Genomic DNA, 19,982 nt, shown 5'->3' with positions numbered 1-19,982 from the left:
AAAGATTCATTAAAAATACCATACACAAGACACAGTTTGCAATTCATTCAAGGCACTGTCAGGAAAAAGTCCCATGTGTTTTGATATGAGACCTGTGATCTGTTAGTCAATCAATCTGTGTCTGTAGGAATTCAGCGGGAAAAAAAATGAAAAAGTTATAGAGTTGTAGTCATACAAGCTGAGACACTAATGCATTCATTGAAAAGTGCAGTGTATTTTTATTTGAGCCATTTAAAGCATTTTGATCCTGTAGTGGAGTCCTGCATTGGAAGGCGCCCATCTCTTCACATCCAGTCAATTCGAGCTTTACTGATCCTCTGGATTTCCGATCTCTCCCAATCACTGATCTGCCAGCAACAACTCAAATTCACATACTTGAGTGTCTTGCTCTGTTGTATTACACGTTTCACTGTTATCATCGTCACATCTGTCCGCGACAGGTCAATGAGTTGCACCCGTCCAAGTGGAATGGGAGGTAAGCCTGTGGAATCTGCAGGGAGATGCAGGTCTGAGGCCACTGTGTGCATTACGTCATATAAAACATCGGACAGAGGGCACGGCAGGGAGACCAGTGAGAGCTTCTCCAGTAAAGGAGATCCAGCCAGGAGACACTTGAGCACCTTCCTTAGGGACATCCAGGACATGACAGGCTTCATTTGTCCGTGCTCGTAGGAGAATCTTCAGACAGACGGGAGACACAAAGGAGATGTATGGGGTAAAAACATCTATTATTCATTTTAAAATCTGATTATTACAACCTCATAAATCTGAATGCTCTAATAGTCAAACAAAAAGTCAATACAAGCACCCCTAATCTTTGCTGGGCTCATAAAAATAGCATTGTGCACCACAGTAATGTTAAACTATGGATTTTGTCAGAACGGCTATTATTCAGGGAGACCAATGAGGCAAACTGCACATCTGCATTCCTCCCATTTTGTAAAGATGGGTAAACAAAATGAAAACACACCAATGCACCCCCTGCTTGGAAATAAACATCCTACAAGCCTTCAAATAACAAGATCTAAGACCAGAAGAAATAAAAGTATGTCAGCAGATTAGTAGCAATATTAGTAAATTACATAAATACAGCCATGAAAAAAGGGACTTTGCTGTTGGGGTGTATGGAGAATTTTGACAAATATAACAAAAAATACTGTAAAATACTTTTTCTACTGTGGCGTTAAGATTTGTATTAGGGATATGAGAAACACATGCAATGTAATGCACATTATAGCTGTGCCAAATATGAACAAACACTAAATCCCCTTAGGTGGTCAATTTCTTATGTGGACTCTCAAACAGGTGCCAATAGATCCAAGCGTACTACCCAGTATACCTGAGCAGCAGCCTTACCTGAGTGTGAGAGAGCATAGGTTAGGCAGCCGTGGAAGATCCCGAATGACCCACAGATCCTCGTTTCTCAATTGCAGTCGCGTGGCGGGAGGCTCAGCACAGATGACGAGGTCTCTGAGTTCCGGACATGCCTTGATGACCTCCAGCAGAGGAGTGTGAGGGCTGGTTTTCACTCCCTCCAGGGTGAGAGAGAGCAAGGACGAGCCAGCTACTTGCAAGGCAGGAAGGAGGTCTTCCAGAGGGCCTGAGTAGTGTAGTGAGAGGCTCTGCAGCTGGCCTGACCACGGCTGGAGGCCTGCAGCTAAGAGGGACCCCTCACTTCTTCCTCTAGCACCTTCACAATCATCAGCATTCACAGATAGGGAGTGGATGTTTGGACATAAACTGCTTAAACTGTCCAGAAAGTCACATGATAAGCCCTGGACGTCCTTCAGGCGCAGGATCACACGTTCATCACCTCCACCAACTCTTCCTTGCCTTTTTTCCTCTGCTTGGTCCTGACAACAGCTAGGCCCTTCATCTCTACTTGCATCTTCCTCACTCTCACTACCACACCCCTTCCACAATAACCTCTCCTCATCCTTATTTTCTTCATCTGCTGCTGCTGCTCCTTCTCTCTTTTTCCCCCAACTGTCCCTGCCCTGTCTGTGCCTCCACACCTCTCCCAGCCTGGGAACACCTTCTCTGTCCATGAACTCATTGGTCTGGTCGAACTCACTGTGCTGGATGAGACAGCAGGCCTGTGTAAGGCCTTCCATGGCCACTTTCTCCAGGAAGGGCAGGGAGAGGAGGAGGAAGGCTGCTGCTGCCACAGAGTCTCCCTTTTGTCCCCCAGGGCCAATATCCAGAGCCAGGAGTGTGCCGAGGGCCAGAGGTGCAGAGCAAGAAGGGGGAAAAAGAGATTGGGATGTGGCAGTGCAGTGACAAGATGGCTTAAAAGAAGAGCCAGACGATGAAAGGGAAGCCCCAACTCCAAGAGGAAGTAGTGCAGCAGGAGAGAGGAGAAGACAGCGGGATACGTCTAGATAGTGCAGCAAACGACAGTGGTGGGTAATCGTCGTGATGACACCTCTGTCACAAGGTGTACCAGCCAGAGAGAGCGAGCGCAGGGCAGGTAGACAGCAGAGGGTCTCACACAGGACCTTTGAAGGCAGCTTCTGGACTTCAGATAGGTCCAGACGCCACAGACCCTGAGACGAAGTGGAGGAAATATTAAGACAGTAAGCAATTACAGGCCAGACACAATATGAAAATACTGATTACGTACATACACATATGCAAAACGTTTAAAATCTGAAGGAGCTCATGTGCTTTTCATGAAATATGCTGATAAAAAAGCCATTATCTCTGATTCACTTGCTCCATAGGCATGCTTCTGACAAAGTAAAGGGAAAAAGAAAGATTACGGAGGGATTTTTAAGATTAGATGCATATAAGGTGTGGCTTGTGGAAATGGGGTCCCACTCCACTTCCACAACTCTTCCAGTACAAAATCTTTCACTTGCAATCAGTAGCTAATGAGGACAGAGACATGGAGACGGGTTTGCCTCTGACCTGACATCGTGCAGCAATGTGGCCACAGAGATTGTAGTTGACCAGCCTGGGATCGCTTTTCAGAGACAGGATACGGAGTTGGGGGACCAGCAGGAGGTGGAGGGCTGCTCGGGACAACTTCCTTCTGGCGCACAGCAGCGACATCAGCTCCTGCACCAGCTCACCCGCTATGGGAAGAGACACACCACATGCTTAATGGACACGTTACCTGTGAGAGAGGGACAAAACATGTGATCACGGTCTGTTAAATAAACCCTCACAGACTCACGCAGTGTGTTGAAAGGCCCCATGATGTGTCTGAAGGTATAATGATCCAGGTAGTTGTCGTCATAGTCTCTCACCCACATCCTGATGTTGTCAGAAATGCTCAACAGACACAGCTGTGTCAGCGAAAGGATGGAGCCGTGCTCGTCTGTCCTCCTGCAGCTCCCCATCCACTCCACACACGGCACCATCCCAGTAATCGCGCTACTGTTGCCTGGATCCCGCCTCCTCCTCATCCAGCGGAATCGAGGCAACACCCCTATATCTCTTGATATGCTCTGAGACATTGCTGGACAGCAGCAGCTGGCTTCAGTGTTGAGGTGGATGCTGGGTCTATGTCATGGGGAGGCCTCTCCTTGAGATGATTGATTTTCTTCAACAATTAGCTTCTTTCTTGCAAATTACCAAATTACATCTTAAGCTCCTAAAGATAAAGTAAAGAAAACAATCCCTTTTTAATTGAATGGGTTACAATTGGTCATTATATGCAACCAATGAGGAGGGGTCAATACCGGACATTGCTTTGTTTAAAAGTGGAAAGTTTGGGAATCACTGGTGTGACACGTTATAAATATCATATCATTTATATGCCGCTACCAGTTCTTGTCATCTTTATCACAAAAATGTGATTAAAAATGAATTATCAAAGACAAAGTGTGAGTTTAAAATGTACCTGTCAGGGGAAAAGGGGAATAGAAGGGACATACAAATCCAAACTCTCTGCCTCTCATAAAGATCAGTGTTCAGATATAATTCTATTTTTCATTTAAGAAGAGACACTGTAAGCAAATAATTCCACTTGCACACGCTCAGGTAGGTTCACCTGAGTAAAGAGAGATAGACCGAAACAGAGGGACGTATTAATGTGTACACTGTAATATCCAATAAAGGTAAATCTCTACTTGAATGAGACCTACCTCTACCTGCCAAATCAATGAGAAGATGTTTATGCCCAACAAGAAAGAAGACAGCGGTGTAAAATGAAAGAAATCAACCTTTGCCCTGAAGTACTGCGACTTTAACAGCAGCACTTCCTGACCTCTTCAGGGGGAAATACGCCCTCAGTTTGGTCTGTCAGGCACAACCCCTTCTCAGGTGTGCGGGCTGTTGCCAGCTGATCAAGGTAGAGCCTCGAACAACTAAATCAAGAACTCATAAGCGGTTTGTACTCTGACAGTTTGATTGCTGTAGGGTAGTGCTCAGCCTGAGTGGTAACGTCTTCCTTCCGCATACAATTTAGGCCAAATCCCCCACATTTATGAGGAGGAGTACATTTAAGGCTACCATGCAATGTACGCACATTCAAGGCTAAAGGTTTCACTTTTCACGTTATTACGCAGATTATAATGTTATAAGAAATGTACAGGTAAAACAATGGCATTTAAAACTGAAAGCACATCACCAGTGATTCCCTAAAGCTTGAAGGGTGTTTAAATTAAATGACACATTTAAATAAATAACAGTAAATACACATTTTCTCACCTGCCTCGACAGATGTCAGTCCACTTCTTGGTCCTATGTTTTAACCAAAACCAAAACAAAACAATAATAGAATTGGTTACCATGGAAACATATAATGTCATACATAATGGCTAACTGGATGATGCGGGTTACGTTCACATTTTCAGAGAAATAGATGTGTGCCTCATTGTGATCTCTGTACCAAAATATTATTAACATAAAATTTGTATAAATACCTGCAAATTGTAGCACCACTGAAAGAAAGCTGGTCCTGTCACGACACCAAAATTTCACATTAAGACATAAAACTCTATTTTTCCAAAATACAAGCGACATCATGTTCATATACAGTAAAAGCTGACATTGAAAATGATTTAATTTGCAAAGCAGAGATAAAAGTGGGTGGGTGACAGACCATGATACCGTCTAAAAGACCCGCATGTTTTGTTTTGTTTTGTTTCTGACCCTTTAACAGAGAAGGTGTGACGTATCTGATTTGAACTGTGCTGTCTCCCTCTAGTGGCTGTGACTGGTAGCGTGACTTCTGCTCTACACAGGCGGTGTTGGTGTACTTGAGGTGGAGCAGAGGTCTCGCTGTCAGTAGGACATGACAGTAGACGCCTCACCCTCTCAGCTGTCCGGCCCAGATGACAGTTTAATCCTTGATTAGCTTGTTCTTCAAGTACTGCACATCAGACATAAACACTATTTAAGTAAAAATCAAAGCAGACTTGTTGGTACACTTTATTTTAAGCTCTTGCGATGTGACATGTGAAAGCTCAAAGAGTATCTTTGACATAGAAGATTTGCTGCTGTCATGGTAATAAGCTGCGATCTGATCGCTTTATGAGTCCCTAGACTATAAAAAAATGTCCAATGGAAACCAAGTCAAGAGGATATCCTGACTCTAATATAACCATCCTTTGTTATTTTAAAACACCCGAGTGAATTGTTCAGTATAAAAACCGAATGAGGTCAACTCAAGTAACCTCCAGTCATCTGATCATAAAGCATTTTCTTGCTACACAAGCATGAAGATCAGATCATCAAGCTGCACCCAGTTCAGCTCCACTGAGCACCCAACAGCTTCACATCACCACCACAAAGTCTTGTGCTAATATGTCATTTACCTTCATGGACAATTGTCCAGTTCAAATTTCCTGAGGTAACACAATGTGATATCAATATGCAACAGAAAATTCGCTATAATTAACACAATACAGAGTCTACCATGAGAACTACTGGTACATGTGTTAGTTTAGGTAGTCTACAGGAATGTGTACATGAATAAAGAGAATATAAAAAGTGGCTTGTTAATCAGCAAGTGCTGGTGCATGAATGTTTTAGTGCACAAAAACGTATTGTTTCTCTCAGATATACATGCATTTCAGTTGTTAAAGTTTCCCTCCTCTGAAAGTTTTTAACCCTGTTAACATCCATATGGTGTTTTTACATGCTACAAGTCATATCATGAGCGAAACAAGCAGTCAGCGCCATGATTGAGCATTTCATCCTCCGAGCCGCAGTGGACAATGACAGTCTGACAAACAGAGACTCAGACACCCGGGCTTCCACACCCGAGGAACCAGTCCCGTCAGCTTGCAGGATGGGGCAAAGGTGTAGAGTTACATCTAATGCAAGGCGGCGTGAAGGGATTTTCTTTTCATGGAAAAAGCTTCTAAATGAGTTTTAAGGGGTTTAACCAATGGCTGGAGAGGAACTTTAAAATCTTCAAAAATCTTGAAGCTGACTTTCCCAGAGGGCCTTGGGCCATGAGATGAGCGAAGGCGGTGGAGGACTGAAGCGTTTACTCTGGCGTTGGCTCTGTGAATGGTACCACCTTCCTCCCCGCGACGAACACCTCTACTATGTTCCGATCATCCCCTGTCAAAGAGGACATAACAGAGACAAACATGAGGCAAACTGAGAGACGCATGTTAGCGTCCGAAAAGTTTGGACAGACAAACTGAAACACTCACCCAAATTCAAGAACTTTTCCAAAAGAGTCTGAAATTGAAGCAACGACAAATTAGAGCTAAAATAAACCTTTTCTAACTTGCATGTAAATGTGTAAGAACAGATTAAGATGCTGCCGCACGACTGACCTTTGGTCCGTCGTCATGCTGGATCAGGTCAATGGGTCCACCAGGAGCTGCAACATTCACCCTGAGGGCATCGAAGTCTTTTCCCACTTCAAAGTTCCCAGTGTGGTCATCCATGGACAAGGCTGCAGACAAAACACACCACAAAAGAAGCTGTCGTACATTAAACCCTCCTGTGAAATTGCCATCAGTCAGCATTAAAATATCTTCCCATAGCTATGCGTGTACTGCTGCAGCGCTCTGATAAAGAACGACTCAGCAGGAAAAGCACTTCAGCAAGAAAAACCACCGTCAGTGGAGAGGAATACTAACAAAGACAGAACACTTGATGTCTTAATAGGAGCTTCTGCACAATGCGAACTCTGTTTCGGAGGGACGGCTGAGATGTGTGTGTCTTACCTTGGCTGCCTCCCAGTGTGGCCAGCCTGAACACCTCCGTAAAGGTGAGTGTCTTGTTTTCAGGGTCCTGGATGGTCAAGAATTTGGACGAGTCCAGAGCTCTCCTCACTGCATCGAGCATGGAGGCCGAGTAGCCGCCCGCCACGTCTGATGCAGCAGCACAAACACAAACCCGACGGGTCAAATGAACACGAGCATGCAGGCACAAGCGCTCGCTAACATGTAAAAAGCAGCATGTCCGTTTTCATTGTTTAGATTTCTGCTGCTTTTATCAAAAGTGAAAATGCGCAAAGAGCGGCTCTGCTCCCACCTGTGCCCAGCCCCAGCTTCACTTTGTGTTTGAGGACGTTGCGGACATTCAGCAGTCCACTGCACAACCTGAGCAGATGGAAAGAGCGAGAGGTGACCAACACGATAAAACAATGATCGAAATTAAAACGCATTGTTTTTCTGTCCACTGACAGATTGAGGACTATTCATAACATTGTGCTGCAACCACCTAATTTCAGCACATGCATTAATAAAGTTTATGTTATTTTACTGTAAAATCTGTATTTCAGTGTCACTTGGGAACTATGGGAGACTTACGAAATGTTGGAATTGGGACAGTGAGACAAAGAGGTTCCCGTCTTTCTGAACAGAGCCAGCTCTTCATCACTGAGGTGGCAGCCGTGGGCCATCACTGTCTGTGGATCATCACCAGCATCATGAATATGATAAGCCATGCTCAGCACTTTAATCAGCATTTATCTTTTCCTACAGGGTGCAGCACCGCCTGTGTGCGTGACTGTGCCCTCACCTTATTAGTGAGCAGGTTGTGTCTGTGATAGACGTCCGTGTAGGACTCTGAGTCAGGAAACAGCTCCTTCACGAGCTTCACTTCCTCGAGGTTTTCACTGATATGACTCTGAGAGTAAACACACGTCAGACATTAGACTGTTAGTTTATGAGAGTCAGAGCAACAATTACTTGGATGGAGAGCCTGAGGTGTGGCTGCTCTCCTGAGATGTGTGTGTGTGTGTGTGTGTGTGTGTGTGTGTGTGTGTGCGCCACAAGGCCAGCACTAAGCACTCTCTCTGACAACAGTCCCTCTGTTATAGGCTGACATAGCCTGGTTCTGTTGCCACAGGGAGCTCACCTGAATGTGCAGGTTGTTATTCTTAGCGATCTCTCCCAGCTGTCCCAGCAAGGCGCCTGTGCAGGTTGGAACGAAGCGGGGGGTCACCACTGGCTTCACGAGAGGGTACTACCCCCCACCCCAAAAAAGGAAAAAAAAAGATTGGAGGAAAATCTTGAACACAAAGCAGACCCTTGAATTAACCCTTGTATTATAGAATCTTACCTTTTTGCTCAAGAGCTCTGCAATGAACCTGGTCGGGACAAAACAAAGACTGGGACTCATTATTGGAACTCATGCCCGTAAATGTAGTTTCATCAACAAGAACAGAGTTTTTGAAGCTATTATCACTTCAGAACCGGATGCACACTCTGTGTGATGTGCATTTCAAAGGAAGCACCTTTTGGATATCAAATACTACGAGGGAATTTAAGTCAGTTCTTGCTCATTCTTATTGAGGAAAAAACATTTGTCTTTGGATGCACAGACATGAGCAATGCTGACAGTTTCCTCACGCAGAGCAGTTTTGGAGGCCGTTGGTTATTGTCTGAAGGCAATTTAGCCAATGTTCCAAACAAGGCTGCCTATATATCTAGCAGATATCCGCATACCAGATAACAAATATTGCCCTCCTTGCTGGACTTGCTGTCCAAATAGCAACTTCGCTGTCCACCTCCATCCATCCATTTTCCCTTTCGGGGTTGCGGGGGCTATCCCAGCCGTCAATGGGGTAGACCCTGGACCGGTTGCAGGGCACAAACACACAACCATTCACACTCACACCTAGGGGCAATTTTACAGTCACCAGGTAACCTAATGAGCATGTTTTTGGTCTAACATGCTAACCTAATGAGCATGTTTTTGGTCTGTGAGAGGAAGCCGGAGTGCCCAGAGAAAACCCACGCATGCACGGGAAGAACATGCAAAGGCCCAGTGAAAGGTGAAAGGCCCGACCTGAGAATCGAACCGGGAACCTTGTTGCTGTGAAGCATGCGCACTACCTGCTGCGCCACCGTGCAGCCCGCTGTCAAACTCAGCAAACAGCAAGTCTCTATAAACACATTCATCTTTAAATGAATGCAGATAAATTCAAATACAGCTAATAAAAAGCTAAATTGTCATCAGGCGATAGCTGATGGACCATTTACCTGCATGCAAACAAAGCCTGCTCAATTGTGATTGGTCGGTAAGACGCTAATTCATAGAGATTACACTCCAGAGACATATCTCACACACCATGACATTATATCACACACTGGATGCATTCAGTGTGAGTTAAGTCTCTGCCCGCTCTCCCTCAGCATTATACTGTTGAACAATTATCAGTGTTACACATGTAAGCCTTGTATCCTGTTTGATGCAGTTTAAAAAAGCCGATTTCAATGAGATTTCACTAAATCAAATGCACAATTAGGGCCAACACTCGCATAAAGGCTTTCCATCATATACTGCATTAAACAGTTGATACCCACCGACAGGTTTCCTCTTTGCACTCCTGAAAGGTCTCACTGTAATATTTGGCAGAATTGTTCATGTCCATGCACACTTTGCCCACTAATGCACGCTGCCCAAAGTCATCTGCAAGAAAAGTAAGGATTACTGAGTAACAAGAATACAAATGCTACAGTCTGTTGCCCAAAGACATCTGCAAGAAAAATAAGGATTACTGAGTAACAAGGATAAGAACACTGCAGTTACTTTTTAGCATGATGATAAAATGGGACCAGGGTATCTGAGAGGTGTTTGATATAAATGAGATCCTGTTGCAGGTGTAATGGAGTGCTTCATATAAATGATTCCTTAGCTAAATGTAGACCTATCCGTACATTATATCTCTTTCTTTGTATATTGTGTGTGTTCCCTGCTGTCAAGTAACATCAGATACAGAGCAGATGCAGAAACTGACAGTAGGAATTTTGCTTGGGACTAGGTTTGACAAATAGTCCTATCAGTTTGTGGTATTTTAATCAACACATTTATTGATCTTGCGTGCGCTCACAGAAGGGAGACTTCTGCTCAGGCTGCAGGTGGAGCTGATAAGAACTGTGGAGGTGTCCTGCAGCGCTAACAGGAGAGTGAGGCATAAATCCAACACAAGATCTAATCAGACAGAGTAAGTGAGGACAAGTGTAGAGGAGGACGCTAACAGTGGAACTTCTTCAGTTCTTATTGTGCTTATTTGGGCACAATCTTAATCAAATTTTCATTGAAATAAATTGCCAGATTAACAAATTAATTGACACACAGTGAGTCCTTAGTGGCCCTCTTTGCCAGGCTTGTAGAGCAGTTTTGGGAAGAGGAGGAACAGGAAGTTTGGAGCTTTGAGGTGCCAACAAAAGTTCAGCAGGAAGTACGTGATGCTTTCAAGACAATATGAAATGCAGCAGTAATATTAACCCAAAAATATCTGAGGGGGACCATCTTTGTGCAGAATGAGCACTTTTCCTTTTTAGAGTTTGCTGAGAATTCTTACCCACTTTTACTTTAGTAAGCTTTTGAATGCAGGACTTGTACTTGCAGTGGAGTGCTTACACAGTGTTGTATTAGTTTTACTTCAGCAAAGGATTGCACCAATGCATAGTAATTAAGGCCTGTTTCAACACATGTTACAGACACCGTACATGATCAGACATTCAAGCACTGTGAGAGAGCTTTAGGCTACTGTGAACTAACATTTCCAGTCAGATCAGGCAGTAAATGCGCGTCAATATCAGATTTCCATGGGACCTTGAACTCTGGACTCTATAAGATTCTTGCCTGAGAAAATAGAGCACATTGGATCCATGCATACATGCCTTTTTGACTAATAAATTCAACACATGCAGGAAGGAATAAAGAAATAGTGCTCAAACATGCACATGCACACACATATGCTTACTTTGAACATCACTTTTCTACAAATGGAACAGCTGCTCAGAACAGGACAAAGGTGTAGGTTCAACAACCCTGATAACGCAAAATGACTGCGCAAAGCTGCCAGTCCTCAATTCAATACTGTTGAATCATTACACGTGTGTGCGTGTGTTCAGGATTGCATAACATGACTCCAATATGATAAGAGCAGGGCACAGAGGTGGACAAATAAGTGTGTTTCTAACTCAGCTGAGACTACGATGGAAAACAGGAACCTTCTGTCTTCACAGGGAAAAACATCTCATCTGATTGGAGTCAGTTTAACTAACATGAACGTTACACATTTCAATCACTGGGTTTAATCTGATGGATTAGGGTCTCGCGTTGTGTTCCTCACCAGAGTCACACGAGGCACATGGTAGCATTATCACACTTGAGCCACTGCTCTGCTTATAACAGGGAGCATATTTCAGACAAGATGATGCCGACTTATCAGCTCTCTCTTTATGCACCACATCAGCGTGAATATTGTGTGTTTACAGGCTTACATTACAAGAGTTTTCCTTCATTTTTATTCAGTTTTATCCACATTTATCTTTAGGGGCAGAGCCTTCAGTCACCTCCATCTTACTGTACCAGCTGCAAATACATATGTATGTATGAAGTGACAACCTCACAGGTCATCCACTGCTCTCAGGTGATCACTGTGAACTGTGGGCTGGATATTTTACAGTATTGTGGCCTATAAGACTCTACTCTATTTACTTGACTTAAATTGTGTCACAACAGGACACACTTCAGTTTCTAACTTCCTAATCCATACTCCATATTACAGACAGCGTGTAAGACATCTTACTTGCAATCTGGCCCAGCAGGAGAGAGGCATCTGTATGTATGGTAGCAAAGTAACATGCAGTGGTTGTGCCGTTTCTCAGGGTTCTTTTCTGCAAAACACACGGATCATATTACAGAACAGTTTGTGTCTTTTCTATTTATTGTTAAGCCACTAAGATGTACACACCCTTCTTAATTCTCAGGCTGTGTGACAGCAAAGACCTCACAAAAGCATTGTTGTAATTCACAAGGCACAGCGTGTGACAGATGCACAACAATTACAGAGAATTTGGTGGCAGCTTATTTCAAACTTACCACTACTTGAGTGTAGACCCTGTGGGCAAACTCTAAGTCCTTGAAGCGGGACTCCACAGGAAAGGTGTACGTATTGAGCCACTGCAGTAAGGGCATGTCCAGGGCTGTGCCAGCGTAGCTGTACTGGGATGCATGGATGTGGGTGTCCACCATTCCTGGCATGAAGAACTCACTGCAGTGCAGCAAGACATGGAAATGGTTCAAACATACAGGACTGATGCAATGATGCACGCTCGTGTTTTACAGCCACATGGTTGAATTAATATATATAATTGCTGATCATCAAACACAGTGTTACTCTCTGACTGACTGAAGGCATTTACTGTTACAAAATTCAATATATTCAGTAATTCATTTAAATATTCATCTCACTGTTGGGCCAGTTGAGTGATTTCAGACAGACTGAATCCAAAGGTCTGAGACAGCCTGTCTCGCTCTGCGCCTTTCCCAATGAAAGCAATCTGGTGGCAGAAGAGACATCTGTTAGGAGCTAAAGGAATAAAAAAAATGGTTACAAAAAAAGACTTTGCATGTACAAACGTGTCCACTTTTTTGTGCGCAGGACAGTGTAGTTAGGAAGAGGGAAACTTATCAAGCAAGTGTATTATATAGGCAAAAATCATATTCATTAACAACATTGTATTCCCTGAGAGATCTTGTGAGCAGTAACGGTTGTGTACATGTGCACGGTTGTTGCCATAGCTCTACTTGATCCACCTCCTTAATAACAGCATGTGACTCCCACAATGTCCGCATATATATATTTCATTATTGATAACAACAGAGTAAGTTTGTACTGAGATGTATTTTTCTCGCGATGGTTAAAGGCTGTTTCAAAAGGAATTTTAATCCCACTTGTTGTATTTGAAGAGGCTACTTCAAGCTGTCATCGACGTTTCTGTGTGTGAGAGCTTAGTGAGGGACAAATAGTTAAAGTTGCTCAGCAACAGCTCACTGTATGAGACACAAGTATGAAAACACGTCTTTTATACCAGAGCTCCAGATTTAACCTTTATGCGCTGAGGAGTAACTGTCCTAAACCTGCTACCAGTTAACGTTAGATATTCATCACTTCATTAAAAACAGCCAAACGCATATGCCGACGTATGAATCTATGGTTTTGATTTCAAAAAACATAAGTAGTTAAGTTTTTAGTGCTTCTAAGTGCGACCAAAAGCTGCAGATATTGTACAGTCTGACTAACCTTCCCTTCTGTATCCACTCCCAGGAGCGCATCTTCCAAAATCTGCAGCGCTGTTTGCTCGGTTGAGTGGATAAATGTTCCCCTGTAGACGTGCGCAATTTCAGTGGTGGGTCTATTAAAGTTTGCCATCCCTTCAACAGATCAGTCGGAGTCGATCAGTGAGATACCTGCAGCAGCGCACGGGGTTTTGTCCACAGGAACATCTGATCACCAAGACGCACCAGGACGCACGGCTCACCTGACTGAAAAGAAAATCTGCAGCCAATGAGAAGATGGGGTGTGTGTGTGTGTGTGTGTGTGTGTGTGTGTGTGTGTGTGTGTGTGTGTGTGTGTGTGTGTGTGTGTGTGTCTACGTATGTTTTGGTGTCAGTCTGATCGCCAAGTTGTAAACTAGTGAGAGAGTTAATGAGACAGCCGCAGTGTACTTTTTCCAGATCTGGCTTTGGTTTACAGCTGATTCCACTTGATGATGGTTGAGAATCAGGCGCAGCGCTCACAAGCGCCTTTGAACCCGTTTAATGTTTCTTCCCAGTGACCATGAGCAGTGGAAAGAGGCTGTAAATTGGGGTGGTGTGGTGTGAAATGCATTTTCTAGGGTAATTTTAACAAGAGACTAAAGCAACATAGACTAGTTTTTGCCTCCTCAACTTTTACCAGCCTCCGTTCGTTAACTCCGCTATTTTAGTGGGAGATGACCGTGAGAATGAGAGGAGAACCGTTTGAAAAATGATATTTCTCTTTAAAACAGGGGCTGCTTGGTGGATCAGATACACGCCGAATTAAACACCGACTCACAACACTGTTAATTCATTGCGAAGCGTGAGGTGGGTATGTCCCCTGAACGCGTTGATAGTGAGTTTACTGCGTAATTTCGGAAATTAACGCAGGGCGCAAACCCATGAACATCAGTGGAAATGGATTACTGACAGCTGTATACAGATGAGTGATAAGTCCGATCTTACTTATAAACAAAGGTAATACTATGCAGCAACACGCGCGTAAGTGCTTTAATACTTAGTACGGTGTTAAGATGCTCGTGCTGATCGCTAACAAGAGCGAGAGGTGACAATCAGCAGGAAATGTCAAAGCCCTACAGGTGAGCAGCGTTGACTTACGCTCATGTTCTAACTACCGAAAGTCTCAGTGGCCAAAAAAGGCGCGAGCAGCTAATAGAATAAGTAAACATCATAAATACACATCTGTGGCTCCTGCGCTTAATGGTGAATGTCCCTCAGTCTGGTTAGGTGGGTGCCTGTCTCTCTGTCTGTCAGATCACTACAGTTTCTTAATGTTAAAACTACCTTTTGGATATTTGTCCAAAGATTTTAGCAGGCCTTCAGTGAGGGCCGCTTTCACATGATACACATATGATACATATTTCACATATGACATGAGCAGGATGTGAACAGTTCAGCGGCTTCACAACATATAGACAAGAAAGAGAGAGTCAATGACCCTGAAAAATACATCTGTCTATGTATCTATAAGGACCTGTGAGTTCACACTGGGTCATCACACTGCATTTTGGGTAGTAAGCTGCACAGGCTATATATAGATACCATGAAAGAGGACATTCTGTACCATCTGTCTGTGAGGAGTGACAGCAGCAGGTCTGTGTCCAAACATTCGTGAGGCTACTCAAAATAATATGAACATTTCTTCCTGAGAGTGAACTTTCACATAACAATGCCATAAATGTGGAGCATCACATGCCAGTCATCTTATGTACATGTCCGTACACTCTTTGGGTAACAGCTTGGGTAACTCAATGAGTGGTTATTGGTAATAACTTGGTAATAATGGGGAGAATAAAGACATAATATGTTGGTAATAACAGCTCACACTCAGCAGTGAAAATCATCATGTAGACAAACCCCGACTTTGACACATGATGCTCATTATTGCACACAATGACTGCACACCATGAACTCGAGACTGTGTGTTACAACATACAAAAGCACAATATGTCATAGTCATTAGATCTGCAAGGGCTGATAGTTTAATGAACACAGCATATGAATGATGGCAGCACAACAAAAACTGAACACCACAGCCCTCATTAAGGTAGAATTTATTGCATTACTGTTATACTAGACCGGTTAAGCTGTCGTTATCCTGCAACTGAGTGTCGGGCCTGAGTGTTTATTGTTGATGTGAACTTACTTAAACTGTCACTTAATATAACACCAGTGCTGGAAAGTAGCAAAGTGCAAATCTGAGGTATGTGTGCCTTACTTGAGTATTTCCATTTTATGCTGCTTTAAGCCTCTACAGCACATCTCAAAGGCAAATATCGTATTTTTTACTCCAACATATTTGTGTGAAACCGCGTATGTATCCAGATTTAGTGATTTTGAATGAGAATGTTTCTGGTAAACTGAAGGATTAAATGTTCCTTTATGGATTCTTAAGATAAATAAACTCTTGGATTAGCTGTGAAACGCATTGTCTCAAAGCTGGGAAGTTGACCTTTTCGGGATAGTTCTCACAGGACGCTCCAAATATATGATGATAGAAAATGACGCATTGCTGTAGATCAGACTATCCAACAGTAGATTACATTCATACACATTACTGCAGCAGTAATATTAATCCAAACACATCATACTGTATAACAGTAAAAGATTGACAGGGAACATTTTACTGCAAGATGAATACTTTCACTTTTCACACTTTAAGTACATTTTGCTGATAATACTTATAGTTTTACTTAAGGTTTTGAATGCAGGACTTTTACTTGTTACTTGTTAATCGAGACAGAACGTCGATTATGTCACGTGGATAATTTTGGCTCAGCGAAGTTACTCTGATAGTTCAGTAAACCCGTTTGGACAAAATGTTCAACTCTCGGCCGCGTGTATAAGCAGAACAAGGCCATGTGAGAAAAATGTCAGGTGCTACATAACAGGGAATCCCACGAGCCTGTGATTAATCCATCCATTTGTCCTGATGTCCCACCTCCTAAAGAGGAAGTGAGGTCTGAAATATTGCTACATACTTTTAATTTTATCAACCACACATGATGAATGACAAAACTTGCTAACTTCCACTGACACGCGGAAAGCGCCTGTCAGTGTAACTGCAGGTTATTCAGTGACGGGAAGTACGAAAGGCCGCAACTAATGGAGAAAAATATTAAAACATGGTGTGATGACTTTCTGCCAAACAAATGAAGGCTGCAGAGCTTCAGAGCAGCCTACAGTAGTCTCTCAGTATAGTCGTGAAGAAGAAATACATTTTTTGTGAAATCTGAACAAAGCGGAGTTGAAAGTTGAAATTATTTTGACAGATTTTGGTGAAAGTTGAGAAGCTGCAACAGTTTTCTATTCAGCTTTTAAAGTTTTGGATGGGAATGGCAACACCGTCACAATGAAACACAACATAGTATGTTGATTATATTGTGTGGAAATTATTGCATCTTTCCAAAGTTTGGACATTTAAATGTTTTTCTCTAAACTTTATTTCGCCGTTGCAGTTTAAATAAAAAGCAAAAATGAGAGTTGTTTGCGATAACCTACTTAAAAAATGTGCAAAGTGCACATTTATAATTATTGATTTATTATTATTCTGAGGAAAATCAATATTTTCAATGTTAAATCAACACCTCTGTAAAAAAGTTCCAACAAAAACTGAACAATGCAGGATTCATGAAGGATTTACTGCAGTTTTATTGGACTGCATTTGTTTTAGCTAGGTGGATATAATAAAGTTGCAGTTAAGTGTAAATCTGTAAAATTACCTGACAGGGTCAATATTTCAAAGTCAGTTCCTGATATCCTGACAAAGCCTGTGATTCTGCTTTTAGTGCTTCTGATACTTCAAGGCCTCTATTCGTTCTTTAGGTTTTAACAGTACAATCAAATGTACAGTGTATATAAGAAATTTACAAAAAACATATTTAAGGCCCTTTACAAAAAAAAAAAAAACCCTAAACAACCATCTGCCCTCTTCCTGAATCATCTGCTGGCTTTTCTCGTTAGAAAGCTTGTTTTTGACATATTCAAATAAAAAAAGTCCATATGACACATGAGTGGTCTGTCTTCAGTCTTTAACCTTGATTCGAGAAACATCTGGGAGCAGACTGAACTTGCTCTGTGTCTTCTTTGGTTCTGAGTCATTACTGAAATCCTCTTCCTCATTATCATCTCCGAGGTCACCGAAGTCACCATCATCATAATCATCATCACTGTCCAAGTCACCCATGTCCCTCTTCCCTCGTCCTCGTCCTTTCTTTGTCTGTTCACCGTCTTCCTCTTCCTCTTTCGTGTCCACTTCAGAGTTTATTCTACACAGTGAGAGTAAAACAAATGAGGCCGCGTCAACTTCTATCATGTTTGTTTGTAATACAAAGAGGAGAGCTCTCAGGCCTCATTTTCAATGTCATAATCAAATCAAAGAAATAGATTAAGTGATACATGGGAATAAACTGATGCCAGAATGTTGAATGAGAACAATTTGTGCTGCTTTGTCAATGAACCGAGAGATTTCCATGATCAGTTGTAATGTAGCTCCAAGTCCACAAGATGGCAGACTTGCAGTAGAATTTGCTAGATGGAAACTACAAAGATGGATCTCATAGAAAACACTTGCTCCTGCCAACAGATAAAAACACATCTGCCAAATTTCCTAGAATCATTTACTTTACACATTGTGAGGACACACAATATGACGGCTTCTTTATATTGATGAAATGTGCGCAAGATACAAAAAAACAAACATAAAACTGGCTACAATGACCAGACATTTCTCACAACAGTGAGCAAAAAATGGAGTGGAGTGCTGACTATGTCTGTACAGTCGGTCCTATATGTGCATCTGTGTGTATGTCAGGCCTACAGTGTGTTTGTAATGAAAAAAACAACAACAGAGGGATTAATAAAGTGCTTCTTCTTAATCCTTCGTATGTATGAATCTGGACACACAAACAAACAAACACACGCACACTCTCTCTAAAAATACAGGCCCACTCACGGAATAACGATGTCCTCTTTCTTCCCACACTTGCAGCAGATCTCTAGCTGAAGAGAACAGGGTTTACAAATTATGTGATACGCATCCTTCACAGTCTTTTGAGCACACTTGACACTGAAAGAAGAAAACATGGGGACACAAATGTAACCAATTATCACACTGGAACCAATTATGACAGGCAGTCTCATCTTTTGCCTCGTCAAAAATTAAAGCATAAACGACACATGTGAAACACAACACTAAACACCTGCAAAGGCTAGGTGAGTCTGATTCATACTAACAGGACATGAGTGGACATTTGCAGGACATCAGGAAGTTTTCCTGAGTGCCAGCTGACCTGTGGACCCACAGTGAGCCCAGCAACACCAAAATAAAATGCTGTTTGATCCCCCTGCACTTAACTTGGCATCTTTTTTGCTTCAAGCATGTATGTGGCAGACAAATCCATCCAGTCAGTGTGGTTTAGATTGCCAAAGGCTCCTTTTAAGCAACATTTCTTTGCTTGTTTATGGTTTACAGATCAGACCACAGATGCCTGCAGTCATGAGCAGTTGCAGCAGTGCAGATACTTTTCGGCAATGAACCTAAGGTCTGCTGCCCAGTGTACTCACCATTTTCGGGCTTGTGTTAGTGACTTGTATTTGTTGTACTTCACTTTCCACTCAAGGACACCCTTACAGTGTTGACAGAGCCCATCATGGGTCTTTGACTTTGCCTTCTACAATTAAGATCACATAAGCAGAGACATGGTGGAAATGTTATTATAATAACGCCATAACACGGCACTGACGAAACAACAGATTGTAAAGTTTGCTTGAACAACAAAATCTTACTACTCTTACAATACTTCAACAATATCGTTTCAGGGTGGCTACTGAACAAAAGTTAAACTAAAGTTCACACTGAGCGCACATTGTTAACCTTAAAACGATATAAAACGTGACGGTAATTCAAAACATCATAGCGCCTTTAGCTAACCTCAGTACCTTGCAGGCTAGCTAGCTAACCTCCACGCATGTCCATACCTTCACTTGTACACTCGCTCCGTACTTGTCGTTTCTGAAGGCAGTGGCGTTTTGATGCTTCTGGCCTCGCGACCGAGATACATTACCTTTCTGAGAACTCATCTTAGTTTATTCTTAGTTAATTTTTAGTTAAACATGTTGTGTAGGCACACAAACCCACGCCAGAGCCCCAACCCGGAAGAAGTAAGCGCACGTCATGAAACGTCATTGAGGTCAAATCACAAAACGTACACTTTTCTCAAAAGTGGTTGAAATAAATCGAGACGAAGAGCTACTTCTTGGAACAAACGTTTAGAAAGTCTTAATGTTTATTTAAATTGACAAATGCGCGAATCAATAGAGTTATGGTTTAATGACGTCAGTTATTTGAACGTAAAAAACACCTTGGTCGATGCTGATTGGATTGTGCTTCGCAATAGTAATCTCCGATTGGTTCTCTTCAACGTCAATCAAAACATTAGGTCACGACTCTGCGGCGTCGCCAGGGAACGCCCATAGTTTTTCACCCTTTGTACCATTGGTAGGTT

At 42.6% G+C, this 19,982-nt stretch overlaps 3 protein-coding genes across 3 annotated transcripts; all 3 read right to left on the bottom strand.

Annotated features, from left to right (window-relative positions):
- Positions 1–213: 213 nt before the first annotated feature.
- Positions 214–3,461, bottom strand: LOC139332130 (uncharacterized). The gene is made up of 4 exons (XM_070963851.1): positions 3,179–3,461; positions 2,911–3,077; positions 1,357–2,546; positions 214–678 (listed from the first exon to the last, which is right to left on the bottom strand). The coding sequence occupies exons 1-4, from the start codon at positions 3,459–3,461 to the stop codon at positions 285–287; spliced, it is 2,034 nt and encodes a 677-aa protein (XP_070819952.1). The 3' UTR covers positions 214–284.
- Positions 3,462–5,363: 1,902 nt separating this feature from the next.
- On the bottom strand, positions 5,364–13,590 carry gda (guanine deaminase). Its single transcript, XM_070964833.1, has 14 exons — positions 13,460–13,590; positions 12,628–12,716; positions 12,256–12,427; positions 11,963–12,050; positions 9,726–9,831; positions 8,479–8,506; positions 8,275–8,382; positions 7,936–8,043; positions 7,725–7,822; positions 7,447–7,514; positions 7,137–7,283; positions 6,741–6,862; positions 6,615–6,642; positions 5,364–6,519 (listed from the first exon to the last, which is right to left on the bottom strand). The coding sequence occupies exons 1-14, from the start codon at positions 13,586–13,588 to the stop codon at positions 6,443–6,445; spliced, it is 1,368 nt and encodes a 455-aa protein (XP_070820934.1). The 5' UTR covers positions 13,589–13,590; the 3' UTR covers positions 5,364–6,442.
- Positions 13,591–17,472: 3,882 nt separating this feature from the next.
- c6h9orf85 (chromosome 6 C9orf85 homolog) lies at positions 17,473–19,653 on the bottom strand. Its single transcript, XM_070964777.1, has 4 exons — positions 19,456–19,653; positions 19,042–19,148; positions 18,431–18,544; positions 17,473–17,744 (listed from the first exon to the last, which is right to left on the bottom strand). Exons 1-4 carry the CDS (start codon positions 19,555–19,557, stop codon positions 17,501–17,503), a joined length of 567 nt encoding a protein of 188 aa, XP_070820878.1. The 5' UTR covers positions 19,558–19,653; the 3' UTR covers positions 17,473–17,500.
- Positions 19,654–19,982: the final 329 nt, after the last annotated feature.

The sequence above is a fragment of the Chaetodon trifascialis genome, chromosome 6 (assembly GCF_039877785.1).
Source record: "Chaetodon trifascialis isolate fChaTrf1 chromosome 6, fChaTrf1.hap1, whole genome shotgun sequence".
Taxonomy (NCBI): domain Eukaryota; kingdom Metazoa; phylum Chordata; class Actinopteri; order Chaetodontiformes; family Chaetodontidae; genus Chaetodon; species Chaetodon trifascialis.
This window is presented reverse-complemented; position numbering and strand designations above follow the sequence as displayed.

What these genes read in the sequence shown, in the direction of transcription:
- c6h9orf85 (XM_070964777.1), bottom strand. Translation starts at nt 19,557, where the DNA reads ATGAGTTCTCAGAAAGGTAATGTATCTCGGTCGCGAGGCCAGAAGCAT. An exon ending in GAGCGAGTGTACAAGTGAAG is followed by an intron (nt 19,149 to 19,455) that starts GTATGGACATGC and finishes TCTTAATTGTAG; the next exon opens with AAGGCAAAGTCAAAGACCCA. An exon ending in CTAACACAAGCCCGAAAATG is followed by an intron (nt 18,545 to 19,041) that starts GTGAGTACACTG and finishes TTCTTCTTTCAG; the next exon opens with TGTCAAGTGTGCTCAAAAGA.
- gda (XM_070964833.1), bottom strand. Translation starts at nt 13,588, where the DNA reads ATGGCAAACTTTAATAGACCCACCACTGAAATTGCGCACGTCTACAGG. An exon ending in GAGTGGATACAGAAGGGAAG is followed by an intron (nt 12,717 to 13,459) that starts GTTAGTCAGACT and finishes TTCTGCCACCAG; the next exon opens with ATTGCTTTCATTGGGAAAGG. An exon ending in AGCATGACGACGGACCAAAG is followed by an intron (nt 6,643 to 6,740) that starts GTCAGTCGTGCG and finishes CTTCAATTTCAG; the next exon opens with ACTCTTTTGGAAAAGTTCTT.
- LOC139332130 (XM_070963851.1), bottom strand. Translation starts at nt 3,461, where the DNA reads ATGTCTCAGAGCATATCAAGAGATATAGGGGTGTTGCCTCGATTCCGC. An exon ending in GGGGCCTTTCAACACACTGC is followed by an intron (nt 3,078 to 3,178) that starts GTGAGTCTGTGA and finishes CTCTTCCCATAG; the next exon opens with CGGGTGAGCTGGTGCAGGAG. An exon ending in CTATGCTCTCTCACACTCAG is followed by an intron (nt 679 to 1,356) that starts GTAAGGCTGCTG and finishes GTCTGTCTGAAG; the next exon opens with ATTCTCCTACGAGCACGGAC.